This window comes from Lepisosteus platostomus, chromosome 18, assembly GCF_059453375.1.
Source record: "Lepisosteus platostomus isolate fLepPlt1 chromosome 18, fLepPlt1.hap1, whole genome shotgun sequence".
In the NCBI taxonomy this organism is placed as follows: domain Eukaryota; kingdom Metazoa; phylum Chordata; class Actinopteri; order Semionotiformes; family Lepisosteidae; genus Lepisosteus; species Lepisosteus platostomus.
In genome coordinates, this window is record NC_142628.1 from 16,305,690 (window position 1) to 16,323,066 (window position 17,377).

General features: G+C 46.7%; 1 protein-coding gene across 1 annotated transcript; it reads left to right on the plus strand.

Moving 5' to 3' along the window:
* The first annotated feature begins 12,419 nt into the window (after positions 1 to 12,419).
* LOC148645798 (mucin-2-like) lies at positions 12,420 to 17,189 on the plus strand. The gene is made up of 6 exons (XM_088611869.1): positions 12,420 to 12,433; positions 12,932 to 13,095; positions 15,422 to 15,671; positions 16,425 to 16,539; positions 16,864 to 16,954; positions 17,041 to 17,189. The coding sequence occupies exons 1-6, from the start codon at positions 12,420 to 12,422 to the stop codon at positions 17,187 to 17,189; spliced, it is 783 nt and encodes a 260-aa protein (XP_088467995.1).
* The last annotated feature ends 188 nt before the right edge of the window (positions 17,190 to 17,377 follow it).

A 17,377-nucleotide genomic window follows, 5' to 3' on the forward strand; every position in this document is an offset into this window, starting at 1 on the left:
CAGCGCAAAAGGGAGTTTATAACAGCAGGTCGGGAGGGACGACAACAACCAGGTTCAACCAGACTCCGCTGTCAGTGATTAGCAATCGCTCCTGACAGTCCAGTCCTCTCCCGAACGCTACGAATACTTACGAGCTCCCCATCTCTCTCTCTTGCATGAGCCCCGCTGTCTCGCACAGACAGTATACGACGCTGCCTGAACCTTCAATCAGTTTCCCGTTTGCTGCTCCGATGCTCAGTCGATCTCAGCCAGGAGTCAGACTTCCTCCTCCGCGTACCAGCTGGCCATCGATCTGACTCTTCGTCGCTTTTCAACACCTGCAGCTCGTGTCTTTCCCCAGACCGAGACCCGCCGTTGTCCCCCCGTCCTGTCCAACCCCTGGCGTTCAACTGTCCGCTTACTTCTCCTGTTGTGTTTTGAAATGAGCTGCTCTCGGCAAACGCGCATTCGCCAACACGTTCGCAAACCTCCCACTCGCCACCTGTCCTCCCGTTATCACCCGGACAGTGGCACAACGTCACTAGACCACGTTTAAACAGCTTTCGTTCAGGGCTTATATTTAGGAATATTACACATTCTCTTATCAAAGATATACTTAACGTATCCAGCGCTCCCGGTAAACGTCCGCGTCTCCTGATGACGTCATCAGCACCGCCACACTCCAGTCCGGCGCGAACCCTGAGTGCAGCCGACCTGCTGATCCTGCCCTCGCGTCCACAGACCCGGGCTCTGGTTTAAAAAAGATGCTGCTGATTTCACATTCGCCACCCGCACTGCTAACGTGAGTCGCATTCATTCTCTAAGCCTGGACCACGAGCAGGGAAGAGAAAAGCGCAACACAGGTGCATTTCCCCAGCTTCCCACAAACCTGTTTCACCGTGAAGCAAGAAATAAATAGAGCTCTGAACCTCGGAGAGTAATAAATAACCTGGCTCTTCGGCACGCTGCTGCCCAGCTCATAGCAGGACGCAGCCTCTGAGCCCTGCAACCCCACGACCGTCCATTCTGCAGTCTCCCTGCTTTTCTTCATTCTAAATTCTGCGTCTCATCATATCTAAACTCACCCCTCCGAATCTCAAGCCCCCTCTGTTCTTCCTCCATGTCCTTTTAATCTCACTTTTCTCCTGTGTGTTTAACTGCCTCTCGTGTCCTCGGGTTCCTGTATCCACGGCTACTGCAGCCGTCTCCTCGGCCCCGGGTCTGTCCGGCGTCCTACCTCTGACCCAGTCAGCAGTTGTCCTGTGTCTTGCGCCCCTGTCACATTCGTGTTTCTGTCCAATTCAGCCCTTACAGATGCAGCCATTCAAAATGCGCGGTAAAAACCCGCGGTACGGTAACCTACCCACAAGCCACCGCGGGGCACCGGAGGGTACCACAGGGCAAGTGATTGGCTGGCCAAAATGACCGACAGGGGCACTCGTGGTGCATTGGTTGGTAGTGCAAAGATTTAATCATTTAATGTCTTTATTGTGCACATTTTAATCTGCTTAGTTTTGAATATTTATATGGATTTTACCACTAAAGGGAAATTTTAGTAGCTGAGCATAAAAAGAAGAGGAGCATAACGCATCTGAAGGTCATAAACGATATTAATTTAGGAACATAAACATTACTGTATGTATGTAAACTGTACTGTGTATGGCTGGTCTTGGTAGTTTAAAGAAAAAATACACACCAGTCTTCCATTTCTCCCTAAACATTTTAAGCATGAAAGTTTTATGAAACGGTACCCAAATATGCGATTGCTGTATAAAATGAATTTTAATTAAAAAAAATTATTTAACACGAACATTAAGCTGTTTACATGTTCCGCCTGAGAACAGTCACCCGTTGCTACCCAACGCAGAATGGTGATTGGCTGACACCATCTGACACCCCTCTGATTGGAGAAAAAAGACGTGCTGGTTTGCTATACCAGGAAGAGGATTTCTTTCTATTCAAAACGTGTATTTTAAAAGTTTAAGAAGTAAAAACCTTACAGCGTACACAGATTTCTAAACTGATCAGGATCGTTATCTTTGTCTTATGCATAATAATGTTCACCGCTCTGTCCAGCAAATTAATAATAAACTTTATTTTATATAGCTTTTTAAACGAATAAGTAATTAGATTGCTCATAAACCTAATCACTTGCTTTTTCTTTTTATTTAGGCTCAGATTTCAACTATAGATCGTATTATTAATAACCATAATAACAACCAACCAACAAAAACAACTATATAAACATAATACCAACCAAAAACATAGATAACAACCACAATACAAAATCAAATAATCAAACCATTTTACACTCGCAAAGTCCTCCAATTATCATAATCCCGCCCCTTATGCAAAACCAAACCTTCCTCCCATCCCAGTTTATCCTGTTTATCATAAACAAAATCCATCTCAATTTTCAACATAAAGCATTACACAAAATCAATACCTCAACACTCCATACTCAACAACGATAATTCACAAACAGCCTGAACATGTAACTCCACATTCCCAAACATACCCAAACATAGCCCCGCCCCTTATGCAAAACCAACATCCCTCCCCTGTTCTCTCTCTCCCCTGGCGGTTGTAATTGTTTTTATTTTCAAATAAATTTTAGCAAAGTCATGTATTTTAAAAATCTTAAGATTTTTATATTTATGTCTTTATTTAGTGGTTTCATTAGTGACAAAGGCTAAACTTTCTCGGAAAAATGTCTTTTATGTAAACCATGTTTGCTATTAATTCATTCAGGGCTAAAATATGTTCATTGTCTTCTAATGAAAGAAGGGTTCCTTTCGCCGTAGTCGGGAGCCTAGCCTTTAACTAGTAAGTACTGTATTTACTGGGTTTTTGAGGGGGTGTCTTTCGCTGGAAATCTCGCCTCCTACTTTGAAAATACCCGTGAAACCGGTTCAATTCGTCACAGCCAGCACTCCTGCAGAGAGTTGGGTTGTACTTGCAGTGTATACAGTACACGCGTTATGCTCTTCGTTAATGTCTGTGAAGTTTTATTTAAGCTCTGAGCCATACTGATTCTTCTGGAAGCCAGTTTCCGCCAGGGAGTAAAAAAAAAAACACACTATGGTATTCTCTCCAATGCAGTGCAGTTAAAAACATACCTCTGATGCTGCTCCTAAATGAATATCGTTTATGACCATCAGAAGCTTTATGCTCCTTTTCTTTTTTCCAGTGGATTGAACAGGGAGAGGCATTTCATGATGTACTTTTCACTGATGAAACAACAGTGGCTCTGGAACAGTTTTCAACCAAGTCGTTTTATAAAAAGGGGAGATATGTACACGTTGCTGAAGCTAAAAGTTTAGCCTTTGTCACTAATGTAAACACTAAATAAAGACATATAGAAATCCCTACGTTACAGACTGTATATGGCTGGTATCGGTAGTTTAAAGAAAAAATACACACCAGTATTCCACTTTCTCCCTAAACATTTTAAGCATCAGAGTCTTACATGTGGTTATTTCGAAAACGTTTGTACGTGCTCCTTCTTACCATGTTACTGTTTACCGTTACTGACCATATTAAGTTTAAGTGCCTGTGGGCACTTTTCCTGTCCGTGGGGGGTGGACCGTCTTTCATTAGAAGGTTAGTCTGTTCTACTCTGAGAATGTAGAGGGGGTGGAAAGTGCCCGCGGTCATTTAATTAGTATTAAAATCTTAGTTATCTTTCTAGTTCACAGGTTTGCATGCATAATTTAATTTTGAAAGCCACTGAGACATCAGGTACTACTGTTGTATTTATGAAAAAGAAACAAAACAAAAAACATACTAACAACTGTGCCATCCTACTCCTTAGTTAATACATTTTATTATTCATAAACAGTTAACATTGTTAGCAAAATATTTTGAATTATATTTAACCCTATTTTTTCTTTAGTTTTGTATTTAACTTATTATATGATAGTCAGACTTAATGTATATTAATGTATATTTGAACAATGAAAATATATTTTTACAAGATTTTACATTAAGCACTTAAAATTAATATGGTTAATAATAGTAAACTGTAACATGCTGTAACAAGATCGGTTAAACTGCGAAGAAAATCCTTTCAGAGAAAATGTTTCAGGTGTGAAGAACAAACCTGTTCCCACACACCCTGCCCCCACTACCATTAGAATATACACAAACATTTTAGCGTTTCATTCTGAGCAGAAGACCCTCACACCTGAAGAGTGCTGGCTGTGACGAATTAAACCGGTTTTACAGGTTTCAATCACAGATTGGGACTCAGTAAAGTAACACACAGCGCCACTGGATTTGATAATACTGTACCTAACCAAAATCCGCAATATGGAAACAGAACCTGTGTAATTGTTGATAGATGATGTACTCTTAACATTTTTTCAAGACGAACTACAACATTTAAAAAATGACTTGTATGTACTTGATATCTCTAATCAATCCATGGGTTCCAGCACAAAACGAAACTAAAACGCATACCGTTTCGCGCTTCTTATTAGTTGCTCAAAAGTAATTTGACCGTATGAAATGCATAATATAAACCTAGAAACATATACGTGAGCAGTACTTAAGCACTGTAGTATCGGTGTTAAGACATACCTCTCAAATACTGTAAATCAAGCTAAAAATATCTCAAGACCGATTCTGGTCGTAATGAAACCATGTTTCGTGTATGTTTTCTTTTTCATCTTGAAATAACTCATTTCTAAATACCTTTTTCACTGTTAACATCTTGTAGCAACTTTGCGACAAAATATACACTCTGACAGTTCATCCTGCTACCAACATTAAATAAAACAAATCTTAAGATTTCTATATTTATGTCTTTATTTAGTGGTTTCATTCGAAGCTTACAATGTTTAGGGAGAAATGGAATACTGGTGTGTATTTTTTTCTTTAAAGTACCGAGACCAGCCATATACTGTATGTTTATGTTAAGATTTCCCTTCAGTGGTAAAATTAGATATGAATATTCAATACTTAAACGGGCACAGTTAAGACATTAAATATACATATACATATTGTATACAGTACAGTTTGCATACGGTAATATGTTTATGTTACGCGATTAAAAAATAAATAAATAAAAATGAAAAGTCCAGCACCAGCTGGATTCAAACACACAACCTGCCAGTTGGTAGTCACGCACCTAGACCAGTAGGCTACAAGACAGCTCGCATGATCAGGCAGGCGAAACAGCCCTACACAGCCCTGCCGCAGTACACGGATATAATCATACCGTTATTAAATTCTTGAGATACGCGATTCCATATTATATTCCCTTTTAATCAAATTCTAAAAGTATGCTTGTTGACTCCGGTATCATGTTAGTTAAAGACTTCGAAGCTTACAATGTTTAGGGAGAAATGGAATACTGGTGTGTATTTTTTTCTTTTCATGATAGGTGTCGCATTTTAAATCATTTTCGTAGTTAGAAATTATGAAACACCCTGTTAAAAGCAAGGAAGTTTTTATGCCCGTTGAAGTAAAACAAAATGCCTGACAAAGTATGGCTTGGACAGATTCCAAGTGCTTGTACAAATGTGCTAAAGAAATTATACTTTGAGTATACAGCTTGTCCAAAGTCATCCATTATTAATACTATTAGTAATATCTTCTGTATGTCTCGTGTCCTCGTCTCGATACGTCTTGGTCCCCGGTGTCCAGTTCGGCCTCAGGTCTATCCCTCTCGTCCTCTGCTGCTCCCAAAGCTTGATATCCGTACAGGAAGGTCCTACTGGTGTCCCCGACTCATTGGTGTCTCTATCCCCGGGGTCCCATTCGGCCCCGGGTTCATTCCTCTCGTTCTGCGCTGCTGCTGATGCCAGCTCCTCCGCTCCAGTCCTGCTCTCGCTCCGCTTTCCAGGCCACACCGGCTTCTGGGTCAGTCCAGCGTCTTCTCAGCTGCAGCACTACAGGGCCGAGCCACACTCAAACCATTCGCTGCCTGGAGGAGGGGCATCCATTGGGCCGGGACCCCCAGAGGTTTGTCTTCTCTCAACCGGAGGTTTTGTTTTCCTCTCCACGGTGCCCACATGGAGTCACTGAGCGGTCAACAGCGCTTTCAGTCCTGTTCCCGAGTCCGTAAGAATCCGAGCCGTTAGTCCCTTATACTTAACTCTGCCTCGGATACCAGGAGGTCACACGTCAGCAGGTGTATACGCCTCAGTGTTACACACTCACCCTGTCTGCCCAGGAGACTCTTATCAAATCCAATGGTTACAGGAGGCCGAGACGCTGCCGGTTTCCTCCGTCCCTCAGTCTATTCACAGTACCAATACAGCAGACGAGTCTCCAATTTCCACTGCTGCTTTTGGGGGTACGATTGGAAACTCGGGCCCTTATCCAATCAGATAACACCGCCATTTTTAGTCAATTTAATAACGCCAGTGACTTCCTTTCCCGTTTACCAAGTTCTCGCGAATCTGGAGCTACTGAGGACGTCTCTTCCAGCTCAAGGCTGCCTCCTTGCTGCTCAATGCGGATGTATTTTAATAAGCAGCTCGCCCGGGTCTTCGGAGGCCTTCCTTCTTTACAGACAGTGACCCTAAACAAACACTCCCCCAGCTGTTATTCGAGCTCTGCGATGACCCACAGTTCACACCACGTGTTCCTCTCCCCTCCTCCACGCTTCAGAATTCTGCATTGGTGGTTTGGGGTCCCGCTGGGAGACCAGGACCCCCCAGAAGAACCTTGTCCTCAGGCCAGGAGCCCTCAGCCAAGCGGGTTAAGCCACAGTTTCGCTCCATGACGCTTTCATCCTGGGTGTTGTCATTCCTCGTGAAAGGTTTTTCCCAATAACAAACCCTGGGTAACACAAAGCCTGCATCATGTCCTCCTACAAGAGAAACAGGCTTTTTCTCAAGGGGACGCCCAGCTCAGGAAGGAAGTGCAGAGAGAGGTGAAAAGGGAGATCAGGAAAGCTAAGGAACAGTATAGGGTGAAAATAGAGAACACCATGACAACAGGTGACACCAGGATGGTATGGCAGGGCATTAAAATCATAGCCAATATCCCTCAGAAGCGTAGTGGCAGCACTGTACCCTGTTAAATGGTGTGGATGGGCAACAGCTGGCCAATGATCTGAATGTGTTTTATACCGCCGTTGAGTTGAAATCTACAACCAGCTCAGCTCGTAGTGCTATTCACCCTGGATCTGGAGAGGCTGTTTTTAAATTGACACAGCAGAGGTACGTAGACCTTTTAGGAAAATTATATAAGGAAAAGTGAACGTCCCGATAGTGTGTGTGGTACAATCTTGTGCAGATCAGCTTTGCGATATGTTTAGTTTTCTCTTCCAGATGTCCTTAAACTTACAGGTCATTCCCTCTCTGTGGCAGAAATCCATCATTATTCCTGTTCCTAAAACTGCCCAGCCTAGTGGCCTTAACAGCTACAGGCCGGTTGCCCTCACATCTCTCCCAGTGAAAGCTCTTGAGAGAATAGTGAAGCAGCACATCACAGAGAGCACACAAGCCCTCATCGACCCCCTGCAGTTTGCACACAGGGACAGGAGGGGAGTAGACGATGCAAAACACACATTGTTAAATCTGGTCTATCAACACCTGGACCAACCAGGGACCTTTGAAAGGATTTTATTTGTTGACTTCTCCTCCACTTTCATCACAATACACCCACTGTTGCTTGCGCAGAAACAGTAGAAAGTACTGCACTTCAGTCTGAATAAGAACTTGATGAGCTGGGTGCTAGACTTCCTAACTAACAGGTCTCAACAGGTCTGTAACAGGAGCTGGTCCAGGCTCCCGCTTAGCACCGTTCAGGACCCTGTGCAGACGGTATGATCTGGAAGTAAGTGGAGAAGGACATCAGGGGAGGAGACGAAGAGGAATCAGGACGGGTTGACAGATGGGGAGGGGGGGTGATGGCAACCAAGTTTCTAAGGGGAAATCCCGGGGTGCAGTCCAAAGTCCAAACCGGGGAATCAATCCAAGACGAGAGAAACAAGGTTAAAATCCGGAACAGGATCTGGGACAGGGACAGGGAATAAAACCAGGAGGACGAGGCCAGGCGCTCCGAGCCCCGGACTCAGATGGTCAGGACGCTGTGATGAAGCCTGTGCCGTCCCGTCGGGTCTCTCCTGGACCTGCTGGTAGACGAGCTTCTGGGCGTCCATCTCCCAGTGCTGAGCCAGGAATAGTGGGAGCACCAGGCTTGAACAAGGAGACAAACAGAGGGCAGGTGCACATAATCAACCAGAATACGAAAGGGATGGAGCGCCCCCAAGAGGAGGGATTACGACTGTGACAGGCCAGACTGGGGAAGTGCTTATCTGACATTCGCTACACATCAAGTGGATCACCACAGGGCTGCGTCTTGTCCCCTCTGCTGTACATTTTGTACACCAGTGATCGCATAAGCAGACACACAGATAGACACCTCATGAAGTTTGCTGATGACACAGCCCTGGTCAGTTTATTAAAGGACACAGAATACCATCATGGGCCCATCCTTAATGATTTTACTAACTGGTGCAACAAGTCCTCCCTAAAGTTAAATGTTTCACAAACGAAGGAACTGGTTATTGATTGTAGGATAAAGACCACACCTCCTCAACCCACTATAATTGATGGGCAGCCTGTTGAAATCGTCGATGATGCCGAATGCCTAAGCTGGTTGCTGAAAACCGAAAAACTGAAAAACGTTCTCGCTGCCGTCGGCGTAGTTAATCAAAAATGCAAAGTACAACTTTATATAAAGAGTGTTAGTTGTTATATTATAGATATATGATGACATGTTTGTAATTCAGCAGTAGCAGTAGTGGTGTGCACGGTCCTTCTCACTCCGATGTCACTTCAGAGACAAATGTTGGGACACGATCTATGCAAAAGGCAAACAGAGACTCTTCTTTCTTAGGAAACCCAGGTACTTTAAGGCAGATAAAACTATTCTTACACTTTTCTACAAATCATTCACTGAAAGTGTCTTCACATCCTGCTTCACTTGCTGGTGTGGCAACATGAGCACCGGTAACTGTAACAGGCTGGTCAATTAGGGAATATCAGGGGCAAAATAATCAGGAATAATCAAATCAACTGAAGTATCCTTTACAGACAGAGGGTGACTAAGAAAGCCAAAAGCATCAGGGAGTGTGTGTCTCACCCCTCCATTGCGAATTCACACTTCTCCCATCTGGGAGACGCCTCTGTGCCCCCAGGTGTAAAACCAGCAGACTCAGGAAATCTTTCATCCTCACTGTAATCACACTCTTAAACAATGCAAAGTGACTACTTTGTCTCTTGTTCCTTATGTCCTGTAACACTACTGTATTCTCTTCCCTTTGATAATGTGTATTTGTCATTGTGTTGTGTTTGACTGTGCCATACAACTAATTTCCCCTAGGGAACAATAAAGCTTGAATTGAGTTTAACTGAATCTCCATCCATATTAAATCTGACCCTGTTGTGGCTGTCCCTGTTCTCTCTAATTGCATCTCTAGCATGGATGGATGACTCAAACTTTCCTTTATCTAAACAGTGACAAGTCTGATGTCCTGCTTATTGGCCCCCATCAGCTCTGTAAAGCCAGTGCTGTAGCCCTCTCTGTGGACAGTTCTGCACTTGAGCTTCAGTCAAAATAAAAAAAAACGTGGAGGTGACACCATCCTGCCCCATCACAGCCCATTGTCACGAACACGGACTGAGATCCGTGTCGGGTCTTGTAGGAGACCCTGTGCGATGTGGTAAGAGCTGGAGGAGACAGGAGGCGTGGTGAAAGGGAACACACAGGGGTTTAATAGTGCACAAAATAATAGTGACAGTCCGTGAGACAGTGAGTGGGGGAGACAAGGAATAGCATCCAAATCCAAACAGGTCAAAGGCAGGTCAGGGCCCAGTCCGGGGGTCCAGGGGCGAGTGATCCATCCTGGGACAAGACAAGGTTAAAATCCCCGGGAGGGGAGAACACATGGACAGACAAAACACGAGGTCCAGGGGTGACAGGGTGAGACCCTCCAGACCCCGGGCTCAGGGAGTGGGAGGTGTCGGGGACACCTGTGCCCCCAGGAGACAGACGGAGGGTTTCCTGGTGCCAGGCAGGCCTCGCGACATCCTGACCCTGATGATGAGCCCCGAGGACTGGAGGAGCTGGTCTTTAAATAATACAGACAAGAGGGCACACCTGGGGAGCTTAACCACAAGGACAATAATGGGAGTTGTGGAGCGCCCTCTAGGGAGGGATGTCGGGCGTGACACCCATCAGCTTTACCTGATAGTCTGGTGCATCTCCCAGTCCCATGAGCACAGACACTGCAGCAAGACTGTAACCCCAACCTGAACATCTCCTGCCTCCTTTCCCCACCACAGGCACTACAAGGGTCCAGGAACAGGACTGGTAGAGACTCCCTGTTTGAATAATGAGGACTCATTGGATGAAAAGTAAAATGTTCTATTGGAGAAAACAGCTCAAGTATGAGCACAAACATATTATCGCTACTCAATTATTAGAAAGAGAGAAAGGAGCCTTCCTTTCTGATGTTCCCATGACTTTAACACTAACCGACTGATTTGCACTGATTTACCCAACTGATTATAATTAACAATACTGATGTCGCCAAACCAGCAAGAGAGATAGAATGTAAAGACGCTTTCAATACATAACTTATAGAAAAGAGTAAAATTAGTTCTGTTTATCTTGAATTAGCTGGGTTTCCTACGAAACAAACAATTGTTGACAATTTATGACAACTATTGCAGCAGGTTCAGTAGGGGTCTTACATCTCTCCTAAAATGTATCTTTCTTGTCAAGACATTTAACTTCAAAGAGAACATTGATTCAAATCATTTAGATTTGGGCCCATGGTTTTCTGGGTATTTTAACAAGCTGATCAGGGCTGTGTCTTCAACAGACTTATACGAGACATCTGTGTGTTTGCTCTGATGCTTATTAGTGTACAGAATGTAGAGCAGGAGGGGAAACACAGCCCTGTGGTGACCCAGGGGACGTGTAGGGAATGTCAGAGCTGTGTGCTAAGAAGTCTGGGACCCACCTGATCAGGTTCTGGTTGAAAAAGAAGGAACTTCTGTCTCAACTGAGTTTGTGTTCGATGGTGGTTTTTAAGTTAAATGTTGAAATGAACGTAATGTTATAAAATGTTGTCCATGGCTTAAAACACACAAAATTGTTAATTTTCCAATTCTGAGTGTTTCTAAAATGTTTCAGATCAAAGTTAAATTAGACTTCCGTGCTCAATGTAACCGGTCAGTACAGCGCTCTGTTTCTACTGGAACACGTGAATGGACTTGTGAAATTGTGTTGGCAGGTCCTGGTCTCTCTTACTGTTCAAACACTGTGATTCTTGTGGAGAAATGTGTCGCACACGAGCCTCAGGGGAATATTAACATCCTCCCGGACCCCACTAAGCCTATTTCATTTGGGAAATAACTCCCACCTAACGTCCATGTTTTAGGGCGCACATTAAGGATGTTACTCGTGGCCCCTGTATTCCTATCTAGCAGTGCTGAAGTGGCCCTCAAGGGCCCGGCTGTGTGATTGGAGGGCTGGGCCTGTGGTTTTACTGGGCTCTGGAGGGTCCAGGACCTCAGACACACAGTCCTCACCACTTCGTCCATCTGACGGGCTGCGAGCAGTGTCCTCTGAGGGTCAGAGCGCTGCGGTCTGGTCAGGAGCCCCACTGTGAGGGCAGAAGAAGCGGTTTACCACATCCTGGTCCTGGGCTGGGCCAGGGCAGGGGATTAGCAAGGCCAGGGAGTGGCCTGGAGCAGAGCTGCAGCACTGCTGCGATCCTGAGCACACAAGGCAGAATACAGCCCCACAGGGCAGCTCGGCCACACACTGACCAGGCCAGCGGTCAGCGGGGGACCGCCTGTCCGCCCTCGAGCCCCTCCTCACGCGGACATCACAGCGACAGTAACGAGTTACTGTAATTAGTGAAGGAGTTCGATCAGATTTCAGTGCCTGTCTGTGCTGCGTGTCCAGTCCTGCTCCAGAGCCTGGGGAATTAAGAGCGAATTGTTCTTTCACATGTCTGTACGCACAAGAACTGCTGAAACTGTGTTTGGATTAGAAATATAATGCAGATTAATTTAATACAGTGGAGTTGGTCTAATTAGGAACTGGGCCGTGAGTGACATACTGTAATAAACACGAGTGTCTAGTGGCTAAAATTAACAGTGGATTAAATCCCCTTTATTATAATCCATTTCATTGAGCCGTAACAACCCAATTAACAGATAATTACACTTTCTTCTCCAGAAGCATTTTGCCAACTAAAAATGAACAGAAAACTCCTGAATTTGAGATTGTAGGTAGAAAATGCAGCATGAGTGATCAGTGTTACTGAAATTCACACGTTCTCTGAGCTGAGAGGACAGGAGGGGAATCTCAACTCCCTGTGAGGGACGACTGTCTGTTCAGAGCAGAGATCCAGCGCTGACATGGAGATCCCTGAGAGGGGGGCCTTCTAGTGCTCACTGCACGTCATGGAGGAGGAAGAGTACGCCCATCACAGGAGAGGAAGAGTATTTACATCATGGGGATGAAGAGCATGTCTGTCAAAGGCAATGAAGAGCACGCCCATCACTGGCGGTGAAGAGTATGTCTATCACAGGTGATGAAGAGTATGTCTATCACAGGTGATGAAGAGTATGTACAGAACACTGCAGTAAACTTCATTGTAGCTTCAACCAGCTCTTCTCCGACTCTAGAATTGGATCATTAAGCCACATTTCTGTCTCAGCTCATTCAGTGTCCACAGTCGTCCCCTTCTCACTCGGGGTCCAACTCTCTCCGGATCACAGGGTGACCCCAGAACATCAGCAGAGGACCCCCAGTCACGCAGGGGCCGACTCTTCTCTTGTTGATGTCACAGTGAGAGCCGAAGAACATACAGAAGCTCCAGTAAATCCCAGCCCTCCTGTGCTAACAGTGCGTGAGTCCGGCTCTGGGAAATCTGTTTGCTGATCGGCTGTAATTCTGTTTGCCTGTTTGTCAGCCTGCCCCTCCTGTCCACCCTCAGGGGCCACGAACCCGGAGCCTGGGGCTATAAAGGGAAGAGCAGCACCTTCACGGCACCAGTCTGCAGAGCGACCCCGAGGAAGATGACGGTCTGGGCGGTGGTGTGGATGGCGAGTGTGGCTCTCGCAGCTGCAGTGGAAGGTGAGATCGTGCTCTGCTCCTCTCTGAGGTCTCGCTGCCTGCTGGCGCTGGCTCAGGGCTGTCTGGGGCGAAGCTGTCCTGTCCTTGAGGTGAACATGGCTGTCCTTATCCTGCTGCACCTCATCAACAGCCATACAGGACAGCTGGGAGTTCACAGCCAGACAAGGCAGGACTGATCAGATAGGAATGAAACCTCTAGAGTGCTCAGTACAATACAGGCCAGCTGGCCTCTTGTCATTTCTCTCTAAGCAGAGATTTCATGTACAAGAACTCTTTACAGTTCCTGCTGTCTTAACCTGATAGGAAAATTCCACTAACTCTCTGTTTTTTAATTTTTAAAAGATCCACCAAAAATCAATCCGATTCTGATAAGAAACAACATTCCTCTTGTCCCCACCATACAAGTGCTTCCTGGTGTTGTGGGTAAGTAAGAGTCTCTGAACCGAAATACTAGATGAGCTGGACTGAGTATCTACAGCTCTGATGAGGGAGTGTTAGTGTGAAGTTACAGAGGAGCTGGACTGAGTGTCTCTACAGTATCTACAGCTCTGATGAGGGAGTGTTTGTGTGAAGTTACAGAGGAGCTGGACTGAGTGTCTACAGTATCTACAGCTCTGATGAGGGAGTGTTAGTGTGAAGTTACAGAGGAGCTGGACTGAGTGTCTCTACAGTATCTCCAGCTCTGATGAGGGACTGTTAGTGTGAAGTTACAGAGGAGCTGGACTGAGTGTCTCTACAGTATCTACAGCTCTGATGAGGGAGTGTTAGTGTGAAGTTACAGAGGAGCTGGACTGAGTGTCTCTACAGTATCTACAGCTCTGATGAGGGAGTGTTAGTGTGAAGTTACAGATGAGCTGGACTGAGTGTCTCTACAGTATCTACAGCTCTGATGAGGGAGTGTTAGTGTGAAGTTACAGAGGAGCTGGACTGAGTGTCTCTACAGTATCTACAGCTCTGATGAGGGAGTGTTTGTGTGAAGTTACAGAGGAGCTGGACTGAGTGTCTACAGTATCTACAGCTCTGATGAGGGAGTGTTAGTGTGAAGTTACAGAGGAGCTGGACTGAGTGTCTCTACAGTATCTCCAGCTCTGATGAGGGACTGTTAGTGTGAAGTTACAGAGGAGCTGGACTGAGTGTCTCTACAGTATCTACAGCTCTGATGAGGGAGTGTTAGTGTGAAGTTACAGAGGAGCTGGACTGAGTGTCTCTACAGTATCTACAGCTCTGATGAGGGAGTGTTAGTGTGAAGTTACAGATGAGCTGGACTGAGTGTCTCTACAGTATCTACAGCTCTGATGAGGGAGTGTTAGTGTGAAGTTACAGAGGAGCTGGACTGAGTGTCTACAGTATCTCCAGCTCTGATGAGGGAGTGTTAGTGTGAAGTTACAGATGAGCTGGACTGAGTGTCTCTACAGTATCTACAGCTCTGATGAGGGAGTGTTAGTGTGAAGTTACAGAGGAGCTGGACTGAGTGTCTACAGTATCTACAGCTCTGATGAGGGAGTGTTAGTGTGAAGTTACAGATGAGCTGGACTGAGTGTCTACAGTATCTCCAGCTCTGATGAGGGAGTGTTAGTGTGAAGTTACAGATGAGCTGGACTGAGTGTCTCTACAGTATCTACAGCTCTGATGAGGGAGTGTTAGTGTGAAGTTACAGATGAGCTGGACTGAGTGTCTCTATTGTATCTACAGCTCTGATGAGGGAGTGTTAGTGTGAAGTTACAGAGGAGCTGGACTGAGTGTCTCTACAGTATCTCCAGCTCTGATGAGGGAGTGTTAGTGTGAAGTTACAGATGAGCTGGACTGAGTGTCTACAGTATCTACAGCTCTGATGAGGGAGTGTTAGTGTGAAGTTACAGATGAGCTGGACTGAGTGTCTACAGTATCTCCAGCTCTGATGAGGGAGTGTTAGTGTGAAGTTACAGATGAGCTGGACTGAGTGTCTAAAGTATCTCCAGCTCTGATGAGGGAGTGTTAGTGTGAAGTTACAGATGAGCTGGACTGAGTGTCTCTACAGTATCTCCAGCTCTGATGAGGGAGTGTTAGTGTGAAGTTACAGAGGAGCTGGACTGAGTGTCTACAGTATCTCCAGCTCTGATGAGGGAGTGTTAGTGTGAAGTTACAGATGAGCTGGACTGAGTGTCTCTACAGTATCTCCAGCTCTGATGAGGGAGTGTTAGTGTGAAGTTACAGATGAGCTGGACTGAGTGTCTACAGTATCTACAGCTCTGATGAGGGAGTGTTAGTGTGAAGTTACAGAGGAGCTGGACTGAGTGTCTACAGTATCTCCAGCTCAGGTGATGCTCTCTCTCTCTCTGTGTCTCAGCTCATCCCCGGGGAGTGTGCAGCACCTGGGGCAGACATCACTACCGCATGTTTGACGGGGAGCTCTATCAGCTCCCGGGCCCCTGTAACTACGTGCTGGCGTCCCACTGCCGTGCTGCCTATGAGCACTTCAACATCCAGATCCGCAGGAATGTGACCCCCAGTGACTCCGCCATTAGCCAGGTCACCATGAAGCTGGAGGGCATGGTTCTGGAGCTGCGCAGGGAGACAGTCTCTGCCAACGGCGAGCTGTGAGTCTGGAACACGCAGAAGTTACTGCAGACTGTAGAGTCATGATGCAGCTGAGTGTGTCAATGTGTGGTTCTGACCTATTTCCCAGTGTTTTCATGCATGGTTCTGACCTGTGTTCCAGAGTGTGTCAAAACGTTGTTCTGATCTCTGTCTGAGTGTGTAGTTCTGACCTCTGTTCAAGTGTGTACAACAATGTGGCTCTGACCTCCATCCCAATTTGTGTCACTGTGGCTCTGACCTGTACCCAATTGTGTGTCAAAGTGTGGTTCTGACCTGTATCCCAGTGTTTGACAATGTATGGTTCTGACCTGCACCCCAGTGTGTGTCAATGTGTGGTTCTGACCTGTACCCCAGTGTGTGTCAATGTGTGGTTCTGACATGCACCCCAGTGTGTGACAATGTGTGGTTCTGAACTGTACCCCAGTGTGTGTCAATTTGTGGTTCTGCCCTGTACCTCAGTATGTGACAGATGCATGGTTCTGAACTGTACACCAGTGTGTGTGTACATATGTGGTTCTGACCTGTTACCAAAGTGTGTGACAATGTGTGGTTCTGACCTGTATCCCAGTGTGTGACAATGTGTGGTTCTGACCTGCACCCCGGTGTGTGTCAATGTGTGGCTCTGACCTGTACCCCAGTGTGTGTACATATGTGGTTCTGCCCTGTTACCAAGTGTGTGACAATGTGTGGTTCTGACCTGCACTCCAGTGTGTGACAATGTGTGCTTCTGACCTCACTCCCTTGTGCACCAGGGTGCCTCTGCCCTTCATCCAGGGAGGAGTGCTGGCTGAGAGGAGCGGGGAGTCCCTGAGGGTGACGGCCAGACTGGGGCTGGAGCTGCAGTGGGACTGGAAGGACGCTCTCTCGGTACGCACCGGCCTCACAGATTCAGGAACATCACTCACAGCTCTTTCCAGACCCTCCTCTCACTGTCTCTGTAACCTGTCTCTCTCGATGGGATCGGCGCTGTGGTCCAGCGCCTCGCCCTTCCCTTGACTCACCAGCAGGAGGTTGAGATCGATGGGAACAGACGTGGTCACGGTCTGCTGCTGTTCAGTACAGCTGCTCTGCAGTGAGGTCAAGCTGCTCGCTGCTGCCGCCTGGTGGCCACTGCAGGTATCGACCCAGCAGCAGACAGAGGCACCCTCTCTGGGCGCCCTGCTGACCGCAGAGCCTCCTCTCGCCCTGCAGGTGGCGATCGATGAGCAGTACAGGAACCAGACCTGCGGGCTGTGTGGGGACTTCAACGGCATCAAGGACAGCGACAGGGTCACTGCGGCAGGTAGGAAGGGAGACCCGCAGGGCCCTCAGTCCGGCTGATCGGCTCACTAGAGCTCTAGAGCCCTGACCGCTGCTCTGTCTGTCCAGGCGTACCAATCAGCCCCCTGGAATTCGGGAAACTGCAGAAACTGGACGGCCCGACGGAGCACTGTGAGGACCCGACTGCACCGCCCCCCGAGACAAACTGCACAGAGGCGGTGAGCACACCCCCGTCCACCAGCGTCCGGCCACACTGACCAGCAAGGCCTTTTCCCAAGAGACTGCAGGGAATTCCCAGAGCTGAGTGACCAGTGTGTCTGTGTCTGAGTGGATAGTGTGTATGAGTGACCAGTGTGTGTATGAGTGTCTGAGTGACCAGTGTGTCTGAGTGACTAGTGTGTGTCTGAGTGTCTGAGTGACCAGTGTGTCTGTGTCTGAGTGGATA